At 27.9% G+C, this 22,959-nt stretch overlaps 2 protein-coding genes across 7 annotated transcripts in view; both read left to right on the top strand.

Annotated features, from left to right (window-relative positions):
• LOC130665695 (amphiphysin) overlaps positions 1-15,045 on the top strand; it is a 35,586-nt gene extending 20,541 nt beyond the window's left edge. For 2 of the 5 annotated variants that reach the window (XM_057466197.1, XM_057466199.1), the window contains exons 2-9: positions 4,246-4,381; positions 7,342-7,532; positions 8,711-8,983; positions 9,064-9,182; positions 9,292-9,338; positions 11,814-11,987; positions 12,389-12,567; positions 14,370-15,045. In XM_057466197.1, coding sequence (XP_057322180.1) covers positions 4,246-4,381; positions 7,342-7,532; positions 8,711-8,983; positions 9,064-9,182; positions 9,292-9,338; positions 11,814-11,987; positions 12,389-12,567; positions 14,370-14,450 — 1,200 coding nt within the window. In that variant the 3' untranslated portion in view covers positions 14,451-15,045. The remainder of the gene's footprint in view (positions 1-4,245; positions 4,382-7,341; positions 7,533-8,710; positions 8,984-9,063; positions 9,183-9,291; positions 9,339-11,813; positions 11,988-12,388; positions 12,568-14,369) is intronic. The other 3 variants (XM_057466198.1, XM_057466201.1, XM_057466200.1) reach the window with 3 other exon arrangements.
• A 3,554-nt stretch (positions 15,046-18,599) lies between these two features.
• Positions 18,600-22,639, top strand: LOC130665702 (uncharacterized). 2 transcript variants are annotated; one of them, XM_057466223.1, is made up of 5 exons: positions 18,600-19,212; positions 20,089-20,628; positions 21,415-21,698; positions 21,760-21,884; positions 21,927-22,639. In XM_057466223.1, the coding sequence occupies exons 2-5, from the start codon at positions 20,101-20,103 to the stop codon at positions 22,007-22,009; spliced, it is 1,020 nt and encodes a 339-aa protein (XP_057322206.1). In that variant the 5' UTR covers positions 18,600-19,212; positions 20,089-20,100; the 3' UTR covers positions 22,010-22,639. The 2 variants fall into 2 exon arrangements, with proteins under 2 accessions (XP_057322206.1, XP_057322207.1); XM_057466224.1 differs by having other exon boundaries at positions 21,942-22,629.
• Positions 22,640-22,959: the final 320 nt, after the last annotated feature.

Below are 22,959 nucleotides of genomic sequence, written 5' to 3'. Positions count from 1 at the left end.
ACAGCTATAATGTCTTTATCAGATATAAGGCATATCTTTGGAAATCGTCATTGATATCTTGTGATTACCAAAAGCTTGCCAAAGTCAGGGATGCCAAATTTGGCTATTTAAAAATCTGTGGCACGACAAGTTAGGAAATTCCTGTTTGAAACCTTATGGCGTAACGGTGACCGATTCGCAATACCTTTGAATTCAAGGACAAATCATGGAAACCTAAAATTTAGTCTTTAGAGTTTTGTGAAAAATCCAGAGGGCAGAAAATATGGCATTGGTAAAAATTCTAATTCATCTCCGAAAAAAACCGTTATTATTTATTCCAATTTCGGTCAAAAACTAATGCATAATTCATATTTCCTACTTCTACTGCGCATACAACTTGTACTGTCACTTCTGAGTCGTAAATAATAACCATTAAATTTTTATTCTTTAATTGTTCCTACGATTATTTCTTTTAATCTATGAAGGTGATGAAAATTTTTTTTCCACGACAAGATGTCAATTTTAATGACTTTATTCTTGAATAACTTTTTAGCGCAAAATTACAATTATATTTCTTTAAATGTGTGTCAAAGTTAAGTGGCGAGCTTCAATTACTTCGTTTTAATGATTTCCTATAATAACTATTCATTTGAATTTTACGATGGCTATTAAAAGTTTTAAAATTAAAAAAAAAATATTATAGTTTTTATGATTTTATTTCGAACTAAGTTTCTGCTATCATTTAATTATCTCTGAAGAAAGTGATATTTTGAATGACTTAATCAATTTTTAGAAATTTAGTTTTCATTTGGGCTACTAGATGGCATTTTTCATCAATTAACCAATAGAATACGTACGAATTGCAAATGGCGTGTCTCTTCTTCACTTCTTTTACAAAAAGTGTTTTTTTTTAATTTATTGGGATCATAATGTGGTTGTTATTGTGATCATCGGAAACTTATAATTTTATTTGATTATCTAGTAGCAGCGTTATTTTTTTTTAGTACCTCACTTGCACTCGATAGCAACCTTCTATAAATAGAGTGGTGTTGCGAAAGACAATCGCTTTTAGTGTGGCCAATGAACGATTGAAGATTTAATATTAATCGTGAGATTTTGATAAAAAAATAATTTAACACAGTAAAGTTTTTATAAATTTAATTTTTTATAGCATAAATCTACATTTATTATTGAGGTGGGTTTCAGACAACTCCAAAACAGTTCACACCCACTGAGTTTTTTTTTCATTATAGTATTTCAACATCATACATCTATATTTAATTTGTATATGTTTTTAAAAATAACATATACACAATAGCATTTAACGGTTCATATTTAAAAGTATACTTAGCGACTGATATTTTATGAATGTTGGTATTTCGGCCTCCTGTCGGAAATTGAAATAAACACATACAGAAATTGCTATGGTCACAGTAATTTTTGCATCTGTTTATTTCAACTTCCGACAGGTGGCCAACATGGTCCGGCACTACTATGACACCATAGCATTTCAAACAACTATAATTTTTCCGTGTGGTACCACGTAGCGTTACGAAAAAATTTTTTTTGTGCAGTTCCTAATTCATAGTGCAAACCGTAGCACTTTTTAGAATTAGCGAAACACTTTTCACTGCAAAACAATGAAGATTCACTAGTTTTCACTCATTTTTTTTTTTTTTAGAGAGAATAATAAATATTTTTAACTCGTTTTCGTATACCAACAAACTAAATCACAGCTTGAATTAGTGTACTACAGTCTAATGTCAATCTATACTTCCAAAGAATATCGTAAAAGGTCTCATTGACGCAAGTAATCTTAGTATTCCTAGATTAGCATTTTAATTTTTATGAGAAAGTTTCCCTCGTGAATATTTATTATTTTTCTATAAAGATTATTAGCTTGATAAAATTGTTTATCAAATGGTTATTATCAAAACAAATAAAAATTTGTTGGTTGAGTTAATCACTATGTAACCACGTTTTTTTCTGCGGGCGTTGATATTGCACGTTTTAACTTTCTCGTAGTGGAATTAAAGGTCGAGTTTGAAGCTACATTAATAGTTGAGAAATTTTATTTCTCAACTAACAATATTTTATTATGATATACAATACTTTTCATTTCGCCGGTGGATATATTTACTAGGTTTAAGAATGAAAAAAAACAAATTATTCTGAAAGAATATATCGCGTTACAGATGCCATAAGGGCGTCTACCTGCAAAATATACCGCTGACAAGCCATAAGGGCGTATAAAAATTTTTTTTTCGGAAATTGACGTAATTATGTTCTATAAGTATAATAAAGACGAAAAAAATTTTTGCCAAAATTCTAATTTTTTTTTTAAATTGATGAAATTACGATCTATGGGTATAATAGAGACGAAAAATTGTTTTTTAAAAATCAAATTTTTTTTATGCGCCCTTATGGCTTCCGGGGTTGGTACCGGGAGCCATAAGGGCGTATAAAAAAAATTTAGTTTCCAGAACTAACGTGATTGTGACCATCAAGTATAAGAATGATAAAAAACGTTCGAAGTTAAGGAAAATTTTTTCGTTAATTGAAAAAAATTTTTAATTTGGAAAACAAAATTTTTTTCTAAGTATGAAAAAGAATGAAATTTTGAAAAAATTTTTGGTTTTTTAGTATTATTCTTTTAGAGCATAATTACATCGATTCCCGAAAAATAAACTTTTTTATACGCTCTTATGGCTCCCGGTATCGACGCCGGGAGCCATAAAGGCGTATAGAAAAAGTTTGATTTTTGACAAAAAATTTTTTTTTGTCTATTATACTTATAGAATATATTATTATATTCTATATATAGAATATATAGAATATAATATAGAATAATTACGTCAATTTCTAAAAAAAAAATTTTTTATACGCCTTTATGGCATCTGTAACGCGATATGACAATTTGAATTTTTTTTTACAATTCATAAGTAAATCTAGAGTTTAAATGTTGTACCTATTTATGTATTTCCAATCATTTTAATTTATTCAACTTATTCACAGCTTATAAGCTATTAATGCTTTTATAGCTTTCATTCCATTTTTATCCAAAGCCAGAAAGGCTATTTTCAAGTACGCCCTTATGTATTCCGAGAAAAAAATTTATTTTCATCGCTCTGTACACATGACGATCAATTTTTATTCGATTAGCAAACAAAAGTTTATTTTATAGTTCTTACGCTACTTGAGAAGTCTTTTTTGCTGCAATACGTCCTTACTACATCCACCACGTATATGTGTTTAATCATTTTCCAATCAAAAATATCTGTAAATATTTAAAATTGCTTATTACTAGCCAGTGATTAACTATTTATGATTAAGTACACCGCTAATTAAACAGTTGAAACTAAGTATTACTTATCGAGTAGATTATTGGGTAGTAATTAGTTATAACAAATATTAATCTGTAAGATTTCTCTATAAGTTTTTTATTAGCACAATTTAAATAAATAGTTGCAAGTAAGTTAGTTACATGCTTAACTTTTCTCCGGTTTGTCTATTTTTGAATTTTGCTCGGGACCAGGAAATGACTAGGGTGATTTATCGCGTGCACGTCCTCGTTATAAACTCTATACTACGGCACACGCGATTATACTTACTTATATATTCAATTTAAGAAATCTATTCCAAAATTCAATTTAATACCGAGTAACTAATTTTATTTTTTTAAAAATTAGTTATTAACACCTGATTTATTTCATAAATAATTACAATCAGATAAATACAAAAAAAAAACTATTATCAAATAGTGGATATAAAAGCGGCTATGATGGTATCCATACGTCACTGAATAGCCAATGGTAGGAAGATCAATTAACCGCTAGATGACACCACAGTCATGCTTCTCACAAGTGCTTGTCATTGGCCGGATGGGGATTCTCTAATCCCTTAACTTGTATTTTCATATTTTTAATACATGTTCTTCATTTTCTTCACGTATTCAACTTTAGTCTTACAGGCTTCCCTTAAAAATTTTTTTTGACTGTCGCTGAGAAAAAAAAACTAAAATTTTTTTATTCAGTAATCAGAATAGAGCCGTTATTCTCGGATTAAAAATTATAAATTGATGTTTGGAATGACTTGTGACTTTTGAAATTTTGTAATCCACTCCATTTGACAATGAATGGACTGATCCTTGCGTACATATACAAACTTCGAGGTGTTCATTCAAACTTTGAATGTATTTAATTTATATTTCATCTGAAATTTATGAATAAAATAAATTACTATTGAATATTTATATTTTTTTTACAGTTTCTTCAAAATCTTGGCAAAGTAGACAGAACGGCAGATGACATATTTGACGAGCACCTTCAAAACTTTACACGTCAACAAAATGCAGCTAATAGACTTCAGAAAGAATTCAATAATTATATCAGATGTGTTAGGGGTACGTTATTCTATATTATATAATTAATATCAGTATTTATTATTAATAATTATGTTTTGTAACATCCCGCATGGAAATACCATGTATGATAAATATATATGGAAAAATATATAATTAATATGGGACCATATAAGTGGCCAAAAACTATATATATTTTCTTATATATAATATAGTAAGTTTTAATATAATTAATTATATACTTAAGTTTATAAGTTAATACATGTATTATATATATTTATAATCATATATGTAAACTTATAAGTTAGCACATGTATGTATTACATATATTGATAATTATATATGTATTCTTGTTTGTTTCCATACATAAATCACATTTATTTTTGAATATATTAAAATTATAAGTTTTCAAATATATAAATAATATATTGAAGTTATATGGAAATATATGAAATCATATAAGAGAAAACATATATAGAAATATAATAAAATTGGCCAAAATCTATATATAGTTCTATATAAGATTTCATGTATTGTCACATATATATTTATAGCTGTAACATATATTTTTTAATATATGTTTACCATATATGATATTTTCATGCGGGATATTCTCAAAAAAAACTCTGATATCAGTACCACACGAGCAGTAATTATTACATACAGTGTAGTTTCAAATATTACGATGCCCGACAACTGATAGTTATATAAAGTCGGTTAAATAATGATGTAAAAAAAAGGATGAGATAATTAAATGATATCTTATCAAGAGGACGTCATGTTGAGCCCATTGAAAGATCCTGTCGAAACATTTCTCATCATGTATTTTGACGTCTTTCTCTACCCTTGTCTAGTAAGGGGTGAGTACTGTCAGTGGCTGAAGATAAGTTCTAACATCCGAGGGTCTCGGTCTAAAAATACCCGATAAGCAAAAGGTTGATCGGAATCAAAGATCGTTACTTGCAGTATATATTTTTTTGAAATTTTTGCACTTTTTCATTCTCTTCACACTTTTTTTTGAATTTTTTAGTTTCCTATAAGCTGTTCTGAGTTCTCTATCCAAAGATTTTGATTCTCGGAATATAGAAATTTATATACGATGACTCGCTTTTGATTCTCTTTCATTCCCAAAAAAAAAAATTAAAAAATTTTCAATAATCGAAAATCAATTAATTAAAAACCAGGCAATCGTTTTCAAGAGCATCGACCGATGACACCCACGCAAAAAAATTATAATATTTAGTATTTTTATTTTAAAATGAAGTTTTATATCAAAATGTAACATGTCATAAATATGTGTCATAATTTTTAAGTATAGCATAATTTAAAAAATAAAGTTAAGAGTGAGAAGAATCCATAATGGCGTGATAGTGTTGTGTACACACATATCGAAGTCTGTATTAATAGAGCGAAATAACTTAAATTAACACATCCGCGTGAAATACGAGCTGACTGTAACTATTATCGGTAGTGGTATATATATAATAAAAAAGGTGGGCGAGCAACCTTGCGTCACCGTGACCTCATTAGGTCGTAATGGAAATACACAAAATTTGTCATAGTTCAATTGTTTATTTATTATTATTATTATTATTATTTTTTTTTTTTATAATACCGCTAACCATAGAAACAAATATTTTTATACCTAGAGTAGAGCTACCATTTGTGGTCAGTTTTGGACACAAAAAATTTAAATAAAATAATTTGTAAAAAAGGCAATGACATAATTTTTTTTATACTTTGTTATTAATTGGAATAATACAGTAAGTGTCCATAAATGGTACAGTGGCCACAAATGGTACTTCTTTTATCCTACATCTATAATTGTTAACGTTTAATTTAATTTTACACTGTGAAAAATTCCCAACAAGTTTTACTATGGGTGCATAGTAACACCGGACTATAAGAAAACTGATTCAAAATTTACAAGTGTCCCATAGTAAACGCATGCGCGTAGGCCACAATCGTGCAGTCTGCGCATACGTTTACTATGGGGCACTCGTAAATTATGAATCAGTTTTCTTATAGTCCAGTGTTACTATGCACCCACAGTAAAATTTATTGGGAATTTTTCACAGTGTTCCAAACACGCAGAGAATTTTACGGTATTTTTTGCATAAAAAATTTATAGAAAAATGACTATAGTCATAGTAACATGAGGACAGTAAAGCAACAGAAAATTTATATACCATCTGCATACTAAATATTCTAATTTAACATAATAAATTTAATTATGCAGTTGGTATAAATTTTATCTGTCGTTTTGTCAAAATTACAATCCACCTTGTAAATTCTGTTCGATCTATTTTTTAAATTTCTACAGTATCGGTAATTTGTACAATAATTCCATACTGTCCTCATGTTACTATGACTATAGTAATTTTGCTATAAAATTTTTATGCAAAAAATACCGTAAAATTCTCTCTGTGAATCAATAATAATTTCCCTCATGACTTGTAATTTTTTTAAAATTTCATGTTATCAATTTTATTGCTGAAAAAATAAGATTTTATTGCTAAGAAAATTTAACACTTAATATTGCTGATGATTTTTTTTTTAGATATTTTTTATTTCTATAACAAATATGAGTTTTATTAAATATAAAATAAATTTTAAGTCATATTAATTTTAGAATTTCCTCTTTTGTTTGGCACTAATCCAAATGTTTATGATATTTAGTATTTGAAAATTTTGTTTTTTCTAATTTTGACCAAATGATATTGTGATAAAATAGAACATTTACAATTATTTAAATTTAATTGATTAACAAAATTTTTTTTACTTTAATTGTATAGTTTGAGTTAAGGTAACAATTATCTATAGAAATTGATGTAGCAAAAAGACAAGAACGCATAGATGGTCGCTAAAGAATCTCTTGAAATGTCTTAGCAATTCGTGACATTTTACTTTAGCCAAAGGTTATATAGTTAGGCAATAATAGTAACAATAATAATAATAGTTAACATCGTAATAATGTTTGTTATTTTATTGTATATTTACAGCTGTTCAAGCAGCATCCAAAACCCTTATGGATTCCCTTAACGAGATTTATGAAAGTCAATGGACAGGACACGATTTATTATATGTTCAAGCACAAAGTTTAGATGTGCTATGGCAAGATTTTACTCATAAACTTGCGGATCAAGTTCTTGTGCCTCTCAATACATATCAATGTCAATTTCCTGAAATGCGGGTGAGTTTATTATCTATATAATAAGATAAGAGACCCAGTACACGACCAAAGAACTAGTACCCGATCTAGAAACTAGTACCGAATCAGTGAACTAGTACACGATCAAAGAACTTGATCAGTGAACTAGTACCTGATCAGTGAACTAGTACCCGATCAAAGAACTAGTACCTGATCAGTGAACTAGTACTCGATCAAAGAACTAGTACCTGATCAATGAACTAGTACCCGATCTAGGAACTAGTACTCAATCTAAGAACTAGTACCTGATCAGTGAACTAGTACTCGATCAAAGAACTTGATCAGTGAACTAGGACCTGATCAGTGAACTAGTACCCGATCAAAGAACTTTATCAGTGAACTAGTACCCGATCTAGGAACTAGTACTCAATCTAAGAACTAGTACCTGATCAGTGAACTAGTACCCGATCAAAGAACTAGTACCTGATCAGTGAACTAGTACTCGATCAAAGAACTAGTACCCGATCAAAGAACTAGTACCTGATCAGTGAACTAGTACTCGATCAAAGAACTAGTACCTGATCAATGAACTAGTACCCGATCTAGGAACTAGTACTCAATCTAAGAACTAGTACCTGATCAATGAACTAGTACCCGATCTAGGAACTAGTACTCAATCTAAGAACTAGTACCTGATCAGTGAACTAGTACTCGATCAAAGAACTTGATCAGTGAACTAGGACCTGATCAGTGAACTAGTACCCGATCAAAGAACTTTATCAGTGAACTAGTACCCAGTCTAGGAACTAGTACCCAATCCAGGAACTAGTACCTGATTAGTGAATTAGTACACGATAAAAGAACTAGTACCCGATCTAGGAACTAATAACCGATTACTCATGTATTTACTAAATATATCTATACAAATCCATGGAGTAATCGAGTACTAGATCCCTGATCAGGTACTAGATCTTTTACCTAATTTATTATTATAAAATTCAATTCATTATTACAAAATTGAGGTCGATGCCATTTTAACAAGTTTACTTGCAGTATTATTTTTCTTAACAATATATCTATAGTTTTAAAAAATTTTGATGCTCAAAATATTTTTTCGTAATTAAATGTAGGCATGTTATTTTAGCCCATGAACTATTTAGTTGAACATTTTATTAATATTTTTTATTAATAATAAAATTAATATGAAATTTAATCGATAGAAAAAAATTGACAAACGTGGCCGTAAATTGGTAGATTACGACGGGCAAAGACACAACTTTCAATCATTACAATGCAATCCAAAGAAGCGTGACGAGACTAAAGTAATGAAAGCTAAAGAATTATTAGATGAGGCTAAACGAACTTACGAGCAACTCAACTCAGAGCTTCATGATGAACTACCAGCTCTTTATGATTCACGTGTACTTTTCCTCGTCACCAATTTGCAGACTCTTTTTGCAGCTGAACAAGTATTTCATGTGGAAAGTGCCAAGGTATATATATTTACCTATACTAATAATAACATCGAAAGATAAATAATCAACTTAATAAATTGTTTAATATTTTCCTTAAGGTTTACTCAGAATTAGAAGCGATCGTTGATAAACTTGCGAATGAAAGTCAAAGAGGATCTTATACATTAAAAAAGAACTCGGAACCACAATCACCAAAATCTCCAAACGCAAACTCATCGTAAGTTTTATTTCCTTTTAATTTCTATTTTATATAACATTTTTACAATCTGAATTATTTATATACTTCTTAATATATATTAATTAATTATTAAACTATTCTATTGCAGACTGATAATCAACACGCAATCACCGTCTCAAAACAATATTTCACCTGGTAAATTTTCACTTTTTACCTTTTTCAAGCGTTTCATGTTATTTTCAACAACTGAAATATATATGTCCATTAACAGCATGCGCTATATAATAATAATAAATAAATGCACGGAAAAAGAAATTTTATTAAATTATAAATTTTATAAAAATTTATTTTACGGAAACCCGTCTAGTGTTTAAACTATTGATGTCAAACACTCAACTATTTTCATTGTTTTTCATTACTCAGTATTATTTTAAAATACTGCCACGGAAAGAAATAGATAGTACTGGTTACTGTTTTGCGCAGTAATCGACGAAAAATGTAGGAAAAAATACATTTTAATCTATATTATTAAGGGGGATAGCCACTGTGAGGATCGAAAAAATAGGTGATTTTCGGGAATTTTTTTGACTGGAATAATAAAAAAATTTGGGAATTGGGTTTTTTTTTTGTTTTATAAAGTATACATTGAAGATAATTCTCCTAAATTTTTATCAAAAAATATCATGTTACAAAGTTATAAGCATTTTTGTGGAGCACCAAAAAAATTTCCCCCACCACGGTGTCATCTCTAACTCAAAAACGGATTATCAGAAACAAAAAAACGAAACGGCGTTGTAATCTGTATGCTTGTGGTTATCGTTCGACGTAGAGGATTGTGAAAATTTGGATTCGAAAAAAAATGGCAAAATATTAAAAAGTTTTTCGGTTTTTTTTCTCATTTTTTTGGATTCAAACAGCCCTAAAAAATCTTAAAAATCAAAATTTTCAAAATCCACTACGTGCAACTTTAGCTAATGAATAGACGAATACGAAAAAAAAAAAGTTGCGAATCGGTTAAGAGAATAAGGAAAATTTTGTTCCCGCCATATTTATATGATAGAATTGGTTAATGTTATTGAAATTGGTATCATTAAATAGGTCTTGACTTGAATTTGTGCCTTTTTATAGATTTAACTCTTTTTAATTGTTAAGTATTGAGATAAATAGATTTATCGATATCATTCGAATTACATTTAAATTACGCGAGAAAAAAAAACGATCGTATTTATTTTCTTTAAACAAATAAATTAATACTCTAGTTATTCTGTCACTAAATATGACTGAATGTCACTGAATAGCTATATTATTCATACCGCGTTACTTATTCCAAAGTGACTGATTTTTATACTTCCTTTTGGTTTTAGGAAGCTTCTCAAAGCCAAAAAAATGTGCATAGAAAAAAAAAAAGGATTCATTGACACAAAAAATCTTTACTGGCCTAAAGAAAATTTTTACTTACTCCAAGAAATTTTTTGCATTGTGAATTGAAAGCAAAAATTTATTTAGAACTAGAAAAAATTACTCGATGCAAAGAATTATTTCCTGACCAAAAAAATTTTTTCTTTCCCCAAGACAATTTTTGTATTTAATTTATAATGCATAAAATTTCTTAGTGCAAATTAAAATTTTGTTGCGGCAAGAAATACTTTTTTCTGCGTATTTTATAAATTTAGTAGTGATATTTGGGCAATCACGTAGTGACTGCAGGTTGCTCGTATGACTGATTCATATTAGAACAGGAGTAAGTAATTGCTTAACATGTACTATTACTTTTTTAAACAGTAACCAGTACTGTGTTACGCAGTACATGAAACATATGACTGGTTACTGTTAAAATAGTCGTCGTTCATAGTTCAAATCTCTCAGCACAGCTTTTATTGCTGTATAGAATTTACTATTTAGTGACAAAAATGGTTACTTAGATCTCGTAGTTCTCATCAACCTCCAGAACAGTACTCAGTCCTCTGTCATGAACTATTACTAACTTCATATGTATCTGTAGTGTCAAGAATAGTAAACACACAGATGAATTTAGTAATAGTTCATGTCAGAGGACTGAGTGCTGTTCTGAACTATGAACGACGACTATTTTAACAGTAACCAGTCATACGTTTCATTTACTGCGTAACACAGTACTGGTTACTGTTTAAAAAAGTAATAGTTCATGTTGAGCAATGACTTACTCCTGTTCTAATATGAATCAATCATATTAAAATGTATTTTTTCCTACATTTTTCGTCGATTACTGCGCAAAACAGTAACCAGTACTATCTATTTTTTTCCATATAAAATAAAAAACCTAGTACCCGATCACTCCATATATTTGTATATCTATATTTAATAAAATCCAGTAAATATAGATATACAAATACATGAGTGATCGGGTACTACGTCTCTTAGCTTACATAATTTTCTGAATAACATTTTTCCGACTAAAATTTATACCGCCTGCCGTCAATAGTTTGAACTTTTATCGTTAGAAAATACATCGAATTACAAATTTTTCAAACTGTGAAAAATGGGTTTGTTTTTTTTATAAAAATAATTATTTATTTTTTTCCGTGCAATAATTTTTGTATCTTAACAAAATAGTTATCATTAGACTTAAAAAAATTAGTCTGTTAACATTTTTTGTGGAATTTTTCGAGTGTTGTTTGTGGCGTGTTGCAGCTCTCGAAGAGAAGACAATCGAGAAACGAAATTCGTCGCCTACAACTCAATTGAACGGCAATGCAAATAGTAATGCTAACAGCAATGATAATTCAATAAATAATCAAGATGTATCGCCACAAGATTCAGTCGCACCCGTTAAACGGGTCGAGGAATTGTACGATATACCAGTAGGTAAGCATAATAAATAACAAAAATCCCGGGCTTATGATCATCAGAACTCGACACGACGATATTCATCAATTAGTGAAGGACCTATGCTTCAACACATCACTGTTGTTCTGCTGTGTTTTATTAATTGTTTATTTATTCATTTTCCTTTTATTGTTTTTTTGTTTATTGTATTGGCAGTAAATGTTATTTATTGCTCTTGAAGTTTAAATCATTTGAAAATAATAAATTAATAGTCAAATGATTGAATCATAGTACGAAGCATGTCCACTTAGTTTATTTGTCTAGTGGTGATTTTAGTAATTAATTACACATACGTTTAAATGAAACTGAATGAAAGGGGTTTTAAAAACAACTAAAATCACAGGTCCGTCGCTAATCACGTGAATTGAATAATTTTTTAGACGTGGAATATGAAAATGGTACGAATTTTTCTATAGGAGCGACTACTGAAAACCTGCCGCCAGGAGTTTTGTACAGGGTCAAGGCTACTTACAAATACGGACGTGAAGATATGGATGAACTATCATTTGATGTTGGGGAAATTATACAAGTTATCGAATATGATGATCCTGAAGAACAGGTGAATAAAAAATACGTCACTATTAGATAATTATTGTATTTGCCGCCAATCATACACGGAATTTAATTTATTTAAGTGGAATTTTTTTTTAATACGTTTTCATTAATTAAAATTAAGTATTAGATGTCCGACAATAGGACAGTGATCACAAGTTTCTTCTATCTTATAAAATTTTAATTTTTAATTGATTTGTGGACATCAGATTTTTCAAAATATCACATCTTTGAGAGATATCGGGTTATTAACTCGAAAAGGGTGATATTTTTATACGATCTTTTTACTTTAAGAAACAAAAGGGCGTATAATTTTTTTTTATACAACAAATTGTTTAGTAAACTGTAAAAAGTTGGGAGTGAATTCAGAGTGATTACGGATTTTATTTCAATCCGTCACTTGGAGTTCCGGAATTAAAAAAAAAATAAATCTACATGCGGAGCTAATTGAGAGTTTGTTTTTTCACATGAGTGATTCCGGAGTATTCTGAATTATATTTTAATCTGCATTCACTCCGATTCGGAGTTTTAATATTAGAATAAACTCCCCTTGGGAGTGAATTTCACTCCAGGGGATTAAATAAATAAAGTCATCCGCTCTGCGTTCACTCCACTAATTTTTTACAGGGTACTTGAATCGTTTATTTGAGAAACCCCATAAGTCAAGAAAACAAAATTTTTCAGGAAACACAACAAACATTTTTTTGGAAAAACTTGACATTAAAATAATAAATAAATAATTGAATACAATAATGTTAGCGTCTCTGAAAAAGATTCCAACAAGAAAAATTTAATTTTTTAACTGAAACTACTTAAAATAATTATTTAAAGTTGATTGACTTGTGGGGTTTCTCAACCAAACGGAAAAAAAATTTCTAAAATGATTGTTTTTTTAAATGTTTCCACTCAAATTATTTATTACACTGATAAAATGAAGTATTAAATATGTATTTGAACTCTGAAACTCAGAAATTACAAAAAATTATAATTAATTTAAACATTTTAATTAGTCATATAACAATCAACAATAAAACAACAGTTAAAATTAATTTCCCAAAAAAGCGCGAATTTTAAATAAACCAAAAAAAAAAAAAAAAGATTTCTGTGAAACTAAAACTGCATATGTTGAGTTGATTCATTGACTTATGGGGGTTTCTCAATTAAATAAAATTGCTGTCACCCCGTTAATTTTTTTTTAAACGCTGATTTGATGCATATTTTGATTGATTTCTATGGAGGGACATCCAAAGAACCCAAAAATGCCAAAAACCCAATTTCGTAAAAAACATGACTTATGGGCTTTCTCAAATAAACGATTCACTTATTTTGAAGCTCAAAATTGAAAAAAAAATTTTATCTCTGAAATAAGTCTAACAAACAATTGGTAATGAAAAAAAAAGATATACGCTCTTTTGGCTCTAGGACGTTAATTTACAGACAACCCCATATATGTAAAAGTATTATTTTTATCTATTTATTAATTTATTAGAATAAAATATTTTGTACACTGTGAAAAATCGGGAGTGAATTCGGATTGTATTTAAATCCGGATTCACTCCGACACTCAGAGTTTTGGAGTTTTTAAGAAAAATTACTCCGCATACGGAGTAAATAGAGTTCGTCTTTTCAGAAGAGTGATCTGGATTTTATTTAAATCTGCATTCACTCCGATTCAGACTTTTAATATTTAAATAAATTTCCCCTTGGAGTATTTCGCGTTCACTTCACAAATTTTTTACAGTGTAGTAAATTTATTTAATTATAATTACAACTTAATTATTGATGAAAAATTTGTTTATAAATTTTCAGGAGGAAGGATGGCTGATGGGAGTCAAAGAAGGTACCAATGAAAAAGGAATGTTTCCAGCAAATTTCACGAAGCCTCTGTGAACAAAAATCTTAATTTGCGACGTACACTCCAATGCTCACAACCAGCGTATTTAACAATAAGGTATAACATGTATTAAAAAAAAAAAAAAATACTAAAATCGTGGATTCAAAAACGATCGAGGACTGCGTAAACGGAAAATGTGTCGATACAAAATAATACGAATCCATAAAAAATAAATAAAATAAAAAAAAATGTTAGTTATAAAGAGAATTGATGACGAAGATCAACTTGAAGGTTTTAATTAAAATGCAAAGGAGAGGATTATTTGCTGGAGGCTGCTTACTGCGGATCATGTCAAAGATTAATCAGTCGCAAAGTGCCTTAAAAATCCAGCCCAATATCTGTGCCAACAATCACTGCTTGTATGGAAATAATTATCATCCTCTCATACTCTATATACATATATAAATATACATCACCGATAATCAAATAAATTTTTGGTATATTTGATTTTAATTTTATATTATAAATACAATTGATTTAGAAAACTATAAAATTTTAAATGGAGTTGTATGAAAGAGCGAGCGAACGAATTATATATTAAGTCTTTCATAGCTAATTATCTATTTTAATTAATTAACACGCGGGGAAATACTTGTATTTATAAATATATATAAATATTATCAATGGGTTTAAAAAGTATTATTTATGTGTTTACACTGAAAAAAATTTCGGAGTGAACCCGGAGTAATTACGGAGCAAATGACTGTTTATTTAATTCCCTCGGAGTAAAATTTACTAATAGGGGAGTTGATTTTAATATCAAAAGTCGGAATCGGAGTGAATGCGGACTTGAATAAAATCTAAATTACTCCGAAATTACTCCATTAAAAAAAAACTTCCTATTGACTCCGTATGCGGACTGATTTTTTCGAAATCTCCGGAAGTCTGAGTGACGGAGTGAATTCCGATTAAAATCAAATCCGTAATCACTCCGAATTCACCTCCAATTTTTAGAGTGTACGCTTAATATTACACTTGAAAAATTAACGAAGTGAACCTGGAGTAATTGTGGAGCGGATGACTATTTATTTAATTCCCTCGGAGTAAAATTTACTAATAGGAGAGTTTATTTTAATATCAAAACTCCGTTTGGGAGTGAAATTCACTACGAAAGAAAGTTTTTTTTAAAATTGAAAGTCCGGATCGGAGTGAATGGGAATTTAAATAAACTCTAGATTACTCCAAATTCACTCCGTTGAAAAAAAAACCTCTGTTGACTCCGTATGCGAAGTGATTTTTTTCTAAAACTCCGGAACTCTGAGTGAACTCGGAATTTTTTAAAGCGTATCATTATTATTATTAATGTTTTGTTTTTTAATCATTTTTTTATCTAATTAAAAATTTTTAGTTGTTTTATAATTTTTATTAAATGAAAAGTTTTTGATAAATCAGATTATTTCCCCTAGTGTCGGTTCAAATTAGATATGAAAGATTTTTTTTCAACCAGCCAAAATATTATTAAAATATACTTACGTATTAAATAAAATATTATTTTATGAGATTGTACATAGAATTATGAATTTTAGGACTATTTTATAAAATATCAATGAGGCCAAGATTTAGAAAAAATTTATTAATTGCCAATAAAACTTAAGTTGTATTGTCGTGATTAATTAGACGAAATGAAAAGTATCTGAGTCGCCTTTTCAATAATTGTGCAGCCAAATTTATCATGGTCCAATTTATAAACTAATGAAATATACACTGTATTTATTTAGTAAAATATATAAAAGAAAGTAAAATATTTAATGAACAAAAAAAATTTTCGTCACTATTTAAATGGTATTTTATAATTGAAACTTTCCAAAAATCTGTTACTTACTTTGTTGAAAATTTAGTTGTTGTCAAAATTGTTTAAAAAATATCTTGTATAATTTTTCAAAATATCGAACAATAAAATTATCAACTATTGATAGAGTGAAAAAAAAATTCGTTACAAAAAGATTCAAAGAAAGTTCGACATGTGGAATTTTTTAACTTGAGACAGATTAGAACTTGAGTGGAAATTTTTTTGAACTTTTGTAACTTTGATAGTAAAAATCAAAATTTTTATAGGAATTTATATCAGCGAATTTTGAGTGAAAAAATAATTTTTTCAAAAAGTATTTTTACTACAGAAAGTACTTCTGTGCGCAAGAAATATTTCGCAATATGAATTGAAAACAAAAATTTTGTTAAAGGTAGAAAAATTTTTTATCACCCTAAAAAAATTTTTGGTTTCAAGTGAAAATTTTCTAGAAGCGAGTAAAAATTTTTTCGCACCAAGAAATCCTTTTTTTTCTGTGCACATTTTACCCTCGTTCCGGAAAAATTTCCAGTAGAAACCAATATCCTCAAGCATAAAAAAACTTTTATAAAAAATTCCAAATTTGAGGTTTTCGAACTTTTCAAAACGAGTGTCAAAGTTCAAGAATCTCAAATTTGGAACTTTGTAAACGTTCTTATATTCTATTGGTTTTTAATGGGGATTTTTTCTGAACGAGGGTAAAATATAATAAAAATGCGTATTGAAAACGACTTTTTTTTACTCAAAATTCGCTCATATAAATTCCTAGATAAAAAAATTTTTTTTCTACTATCAAAATTACCAAAGTTCAAAAAAATTTTCACTGAAGTTCTAATCAGTCTCAAGTTAAAAAATTACACATTTGGAACTTTTTTCGAGTCTTTTTGTAAATAATTTTTTTTACACGGATTTATACTGATTTACATATTTAATTGAAGTTAAAAAAAAACGACATAAATAATTTTTAAAAATAAAATTAAGTTTTCTACTACAAATTCTTGATATATACTTTTTAAATATGAGAATAAAAACTAATCGTTTCAATAAAATATATATTTTTAAATTATACTAAAAAAATAATTTATGCTCAGTTTAAAATATTATATAATTTGATAAAAAAAAATAATAATAATACTAAAACGATTGATTAAATTTACTAATAACAGAAATAAGTATAAATTTATTTTTCATTCTGTAAATAAAGAATGACGAGGTAAAAATATATGACTATGAATTGAGCTTTCGACAATGGAATTATTATTTAAATAACTAATACGATATAAATATTAATAAAACAAGTAATAAGTAATAATATGAATTGAACAGACAGCGGTCCAACAAAAAAAATTAAAAAATTAAAATGTAAATTGTAACCATTGAAAAAAATACTCTAAAAAAATCGATCTGTTGTAACTAATTATAGTAATATAAAAAAATTAATAAAATAAAATATTAAATAGTAAATAGATTTATAATAAAAAAAAAAAATTTCTAGATTGTAATACTTACAATGCTTCGACATAACCGTGTGTCTAATTATAATCTATTGATTTGGGAAGACCGAAGTTACAGACAATAGATCGTGTTTTATCCCCGTAAAAAAAAGCTGTTAAAAAACTTTTGAAATAGTGTTGACTATTCTAAACTTCAAAATGAGACACAACGATGAACTTTTTAAAAACTTTTAGAAATTTAAAGAGAAAATCAATGACGGATTTATTATTATTAAAATGTAGTCAAAAAAAGTTCAGAAATAGTTCAAAATCATCTTTTTCCGGCTTTATTTTGCACTGAAAAAAAATGATCAAACTTATCTCTTTTAATGGAGAGTCGAAAAAAGTTTACAGCAGAGTCTCAAATTATTTATTTATAGGAAGGCCTAGTTTTTCAAACCAGGTTTATTTTTAACTTGGGTTTAAATTATTTTTCCCGGTATATCTATATATTATTCATGTAGATATACCAGGAAAAATAATTTAAATCCGGTTCGAAACACTGGCCCTAAGTCAATTAATTTTTGCTTCCAAGTAACACACTTAGCTTTGTGACATCTATAAAATATCAAATTTGAGGCTGTTTTTTGACCTATCGATAAGGCACCAATATGATGACAAAGCGATCAGAAATTTATGTCACCGAAAAAATATCTGCTGAAAACTTGAAAAAAAAAAAAAAAAAACACAAATTTCCTATGATTTCGAGGACCAATATCTGTTTTTTTTTTTATTTATACAAAAAAACTTGGCTTTGATACAAAAAAAATAAGTCTTGTCCTTTTAAGAGACATCTTAAAGTTGTCTCTGCTGCATGGATATTTGTATGTTCAGAAGTTTAAGAAAAGTTCGCTGTTGTGTCACGTTTTGAAGTTTTGAATATTCAACATTTTTTTTGCGGGTTAATTTTTCTTTTTTATTTGTTTATTTTTCCTTTTTTTAAGTTAAAAAAAAAATAATTGTTTATAGTTAATAAAATCTGTTGTTACACTACATTAGTATGTATAATAATTTATTTAAGTTTAATTTTTAAAATTTCGAGTGACGGTGCTGTAACTAGTCGATTTGAAATTAATATAAAATAAATTAATTTATAAAATACTAAAAATTAAAAGAAATGAAATATATGAATTATTTATTAAACGATTATCTATCAATGAAATATTATGATGTAGTGTATCAATGGGACAATTTATTGTTATTTCATTTGTCATTTTTATGTCACGTTGTTTAATTTTATTTAAGAGAGCCATAAGTCATATCTTCATAACCATAACATAAAACAAATATTATTGCATTAATAATTAATCATGTGTCTATCATTCATTTTATTGCCTTTAATTCAATTTATATTATAAATTAATAATAAATAGATGATTGTTTGTATAAATATATTTAATCAATTTTAATATATAATTTATAAATATTGTAAAATTTACCTTGAGACATTTTAGAAGAATTTAATACTATTAATTTATTGTAAGTCATTTTATTTATTTAATGTAATATTTTAATTGATAAAAAAAAAAAAAAAATGAAAAAAATATTTTTTTAAACGTAACTTTTAAAATGATTTGATATTTAAATTTCTTATAGATTTTTTTTTAACTTCATGCAAAGTTGAATTTTTTTTTTAATTAAATTTAATATTTTTTTTTCTATAAACTGTACAAAATTGGGAGTAAATTCGGAGTAAATACGGATTTTATTTTAATCCAAATTTACTCGGAGGTCTAGAGTTAAAAAAAAATAATAAATCTTATGAAGTAAATACGGAGTTTTTTGCGGAGTAATTTCAGAGTGATCTGGATTTTATTTTAATCGGCATTTACTCCGATTCGGAGTTTTAATATTAAAATCAACTCCTTGTAAGAGCGAATTTTACTCTGACGGGATCAAATAAATAAACAGTCACCCGCTCTGCATTTACTCCTGATTTACTCCACTAGTTTTTTACAGTCTAATGCTAAGCGTACCCTGCAAAAAATTGGGAGTTAATTCGGAGTAAATACGGATTTTATTTAATCCCGAATTTACTGTCACCCGGAGTCTAGGAGTTAATAAAAAATCATTCTTCATACGGAGTAAATAAGGAGTTTCATTTTCAAAAGAGTGATTTCAGAGTGATGTGGATTTTATTTAGCTCCGCATTTACTCCAATTCGGAGTTTTAATATTAAAATAAACTCCCCTTTCGGAGTAAATTTTACTCCGAGATTAAATAGACAGTAACCTGCTTCGTAATTACTCCGCTAATTTTTTACAGTGTAGGCATTTTAGATTAAAGTTCTTAATAATTATCAAATTATAAGTAAATGAATTTTTTTCATAACGTAAATTTTCATTGAAATTTTAGATTAGTAAAAAAATGTCACAATCTCAAGATAAAAAAAATTTTCGTTGGAGTGAGCCAGTATTGCAACGTCACTTACCTTTATCATTGACATCTGAAGACGAATCCTCATCAGTCCAACAATCGCTGTCAACTTCACCTTTTGTGACAAAACACTCAGAGCAACAATTGACAGCTGGCTGCTGCATTTGTTGCAACGATAAAAATATAAAAAAAAATAAATTTAAATCACGAATGGACAATAACAGAAGTTGTAATAATCGTGGTGATGAAACTAAAAGACTTAAGGAGTCCTTAGAATTGCAGCTTATTGCTAGTCAAGTTGATGAGTCACTATCAAATGACAGGCAAATGGCATTGGTTAAACATTTGGATTTAGCAATAAGCACTCTTGAAGCTTTACTACATCATGTACAGTCACTTCAAATGTTATATTTATCTGCTAGTAGAATTTATAATTTAGGTCATCAATTAATCCTCCCTTATCCATCCAACAAAATATCTTGTACTCAACTAACAGATTTAACTTTTCATCTTAATCAAGTATGACTACTTTGGGTTCACTATTTTTATTTACATTAAGGTCATTCTCAGATAATGCCCTCACTTTTTTAAAGTTTTTGATTACTGTCAATTGAATCGTTTATTTGAGAAACCTCATAAGTCAAGAAAACAAAATTTTTCAGGGAACACAAAAAACATTTTTTGGAAAAACTTGACATTAAAATAATAAATAAATAATTAAATACAATAATGTTAGTGTCTCTGAAAAAGATTCCAACAAGAAAAATTTAATTTTTTAACTGAAACTACTTAAAAAAATTATTTAAAGTTGATTGACTGATGGGGTTTCTCAACCAAACGGTAAAAAAGTTATAAAATCATTGTTTTTTTAATGTTTCCACTCAAATCATTTATTACATTGATAAAATGAAGTATTAAATATGTATTTGAACTCTGAAACTCAGAAATTACAAAAAATTATAATTAATTTAAACATTTTAATTAGTCATATAACAGTCAACAATAAAACAACATTTGAAATTAATTTCCCAAAAAAGCGCGAATTTTAAATAAAAAATAAATAACAAATTTCGTTTAACTTCTAATTAATAGCATCTGTCATTAATTTTTTTTTAAATCTATATCTCAGTGAAGTTGTAACTGCGTTGTCCTTTTTGCAATTAATGCTGTAATTTTTTCAAAATTAATTAATAAAATTTTTGTACTGTCATGGCAGTTTAAGGTCATTGATTATTTTTAAAAAGTGGGGGGCACTGTTTGAGAATGCCTTTAATTAATTAATAAATCACTTTTATTCAAATTCAGGCAGAGACTCAAAAAGAAAAACAACTGCGACAGTTGAAAGAAATAATCGAAATTTGTTCAATAGATATCACAATGACGGAACAATTCCAACTAATAATGAAAGATCATTTACTGCGCAGAGAAGATTTAATAATTGCGGGGAAAAACTTCAAAAATTTACTTGCTAATTCAAAATTAAAGACATCGCAAATTAAAAAATTACTCTGGCAATATGAGTCTATTTTGAATAAATATCGGAACAGTTGTCAGAATTTAGATGTCGAGTTACCAAAAATGATTCGGATGTAGGTACAAATATTGTGGAAAAATATTTACTGTTATTTTAATTGTTATTTAATTATATAGACAAATAGTCGCGCTGTCGCAAGGATTGCAAATGATAAATCAATTTTACAATGATCATGATAAAAATCTTACGATAACAATATTTAAATTTATCGGGGATCGTTTAATGGATAATCCAAGTAAAGGTACTCGCAGTAATAAAAATTTAAATAAATAAAATAAAAAAGAAATTTTGTCATTAGTTACAGGGCACAAAATCGAGCAGGATATTTGTCCAAAATGTAAAGTAAACCGGGTGGAAAAAAAATAAATATGTGTATTCGGATTCTATTTGTATTTTAAAAAAAAGTATGAAGCCGTAGTTATTGACTATTGGAATAACAATCCAGTTATATAAAAAATGCTCGTTCACGGTCTTTACGAGGACGGCTGTATCTATTTGATTTATCCAGATTAAAATAAAATAAAATTATCGGTAAAAATTTTTTTATTTTAATTAATAAATCAATACATCGGTCATTACTATAAAATATTTGCGGAGTGAACGCAGAGTGAAATAAAATCCGTAATTAGTCTAAATTTACTCCCAATATTTTAGTGTAACTGGGCTATGCCCAGTAATTCAATGGACGAAAGCGGTTATTTACTGGGTCGGAATTTTACTCTGTTTATAATTAATTTATCAAGAACTGTTATAAAACCTCGGAAATTTTACGATAAATTATTTATTAACTCAACTATAAAAGTTCGACATGTTGTTGAAAGTAGCAGACATTAAAAATTTTATTTATTTTCAATAAACAAAATAAATATTGACAGGCAAAAATTTCAAAAAATCCATCTGTAGAATTTAAAAAATTCTATGACGACAGTTAACTTTGTAATTAAAAACAGTAAAATTTTAATGAGTGTAAATGTAACTGACAATTGTAAATTTTTTAAATTTTGAAATAAATAAATAAAATGTCAGTAAAACAAAAATTAAAAAACACGTATTCAGATGAATGAAAAATCAGTACGCGCATTTTTTTAAATTTCATCATTTAAATTAATTTATTTACTTATTAAAAACTTACAAATTGCCTCATATCTGATACATTCACCCACCAAAATATCTGTCTATAAATCAGTAATTTACTGACCATTTTACCCTACATCACATATTTAAACCCGCGTAATTTAAATATAACCGGATGTAGCTAATGCGCGGTTGTTTATTAAATTTACCCAACACTTACACAGTTCGATTTGTGGACCAAT

Source organism: Microplitis mediator, chromosome 3 (assembly GCF_029852145.1).
Source record: "Microplitis mediator isolate UGA2020A chromosome 3, iyMicMedi2.1, whole genome shotgun sequence".
Classification (NCBI taxonomy): domain Eukaryota; kingdom Metazoa; phylum Arthropoda; class Insecta; order Hymenoptera; family Braconidae; genus Microplitis; species Microplitis mediator.
This window is presented reverse-complemented; position numbering and strand designations above follow the sequence as displayed.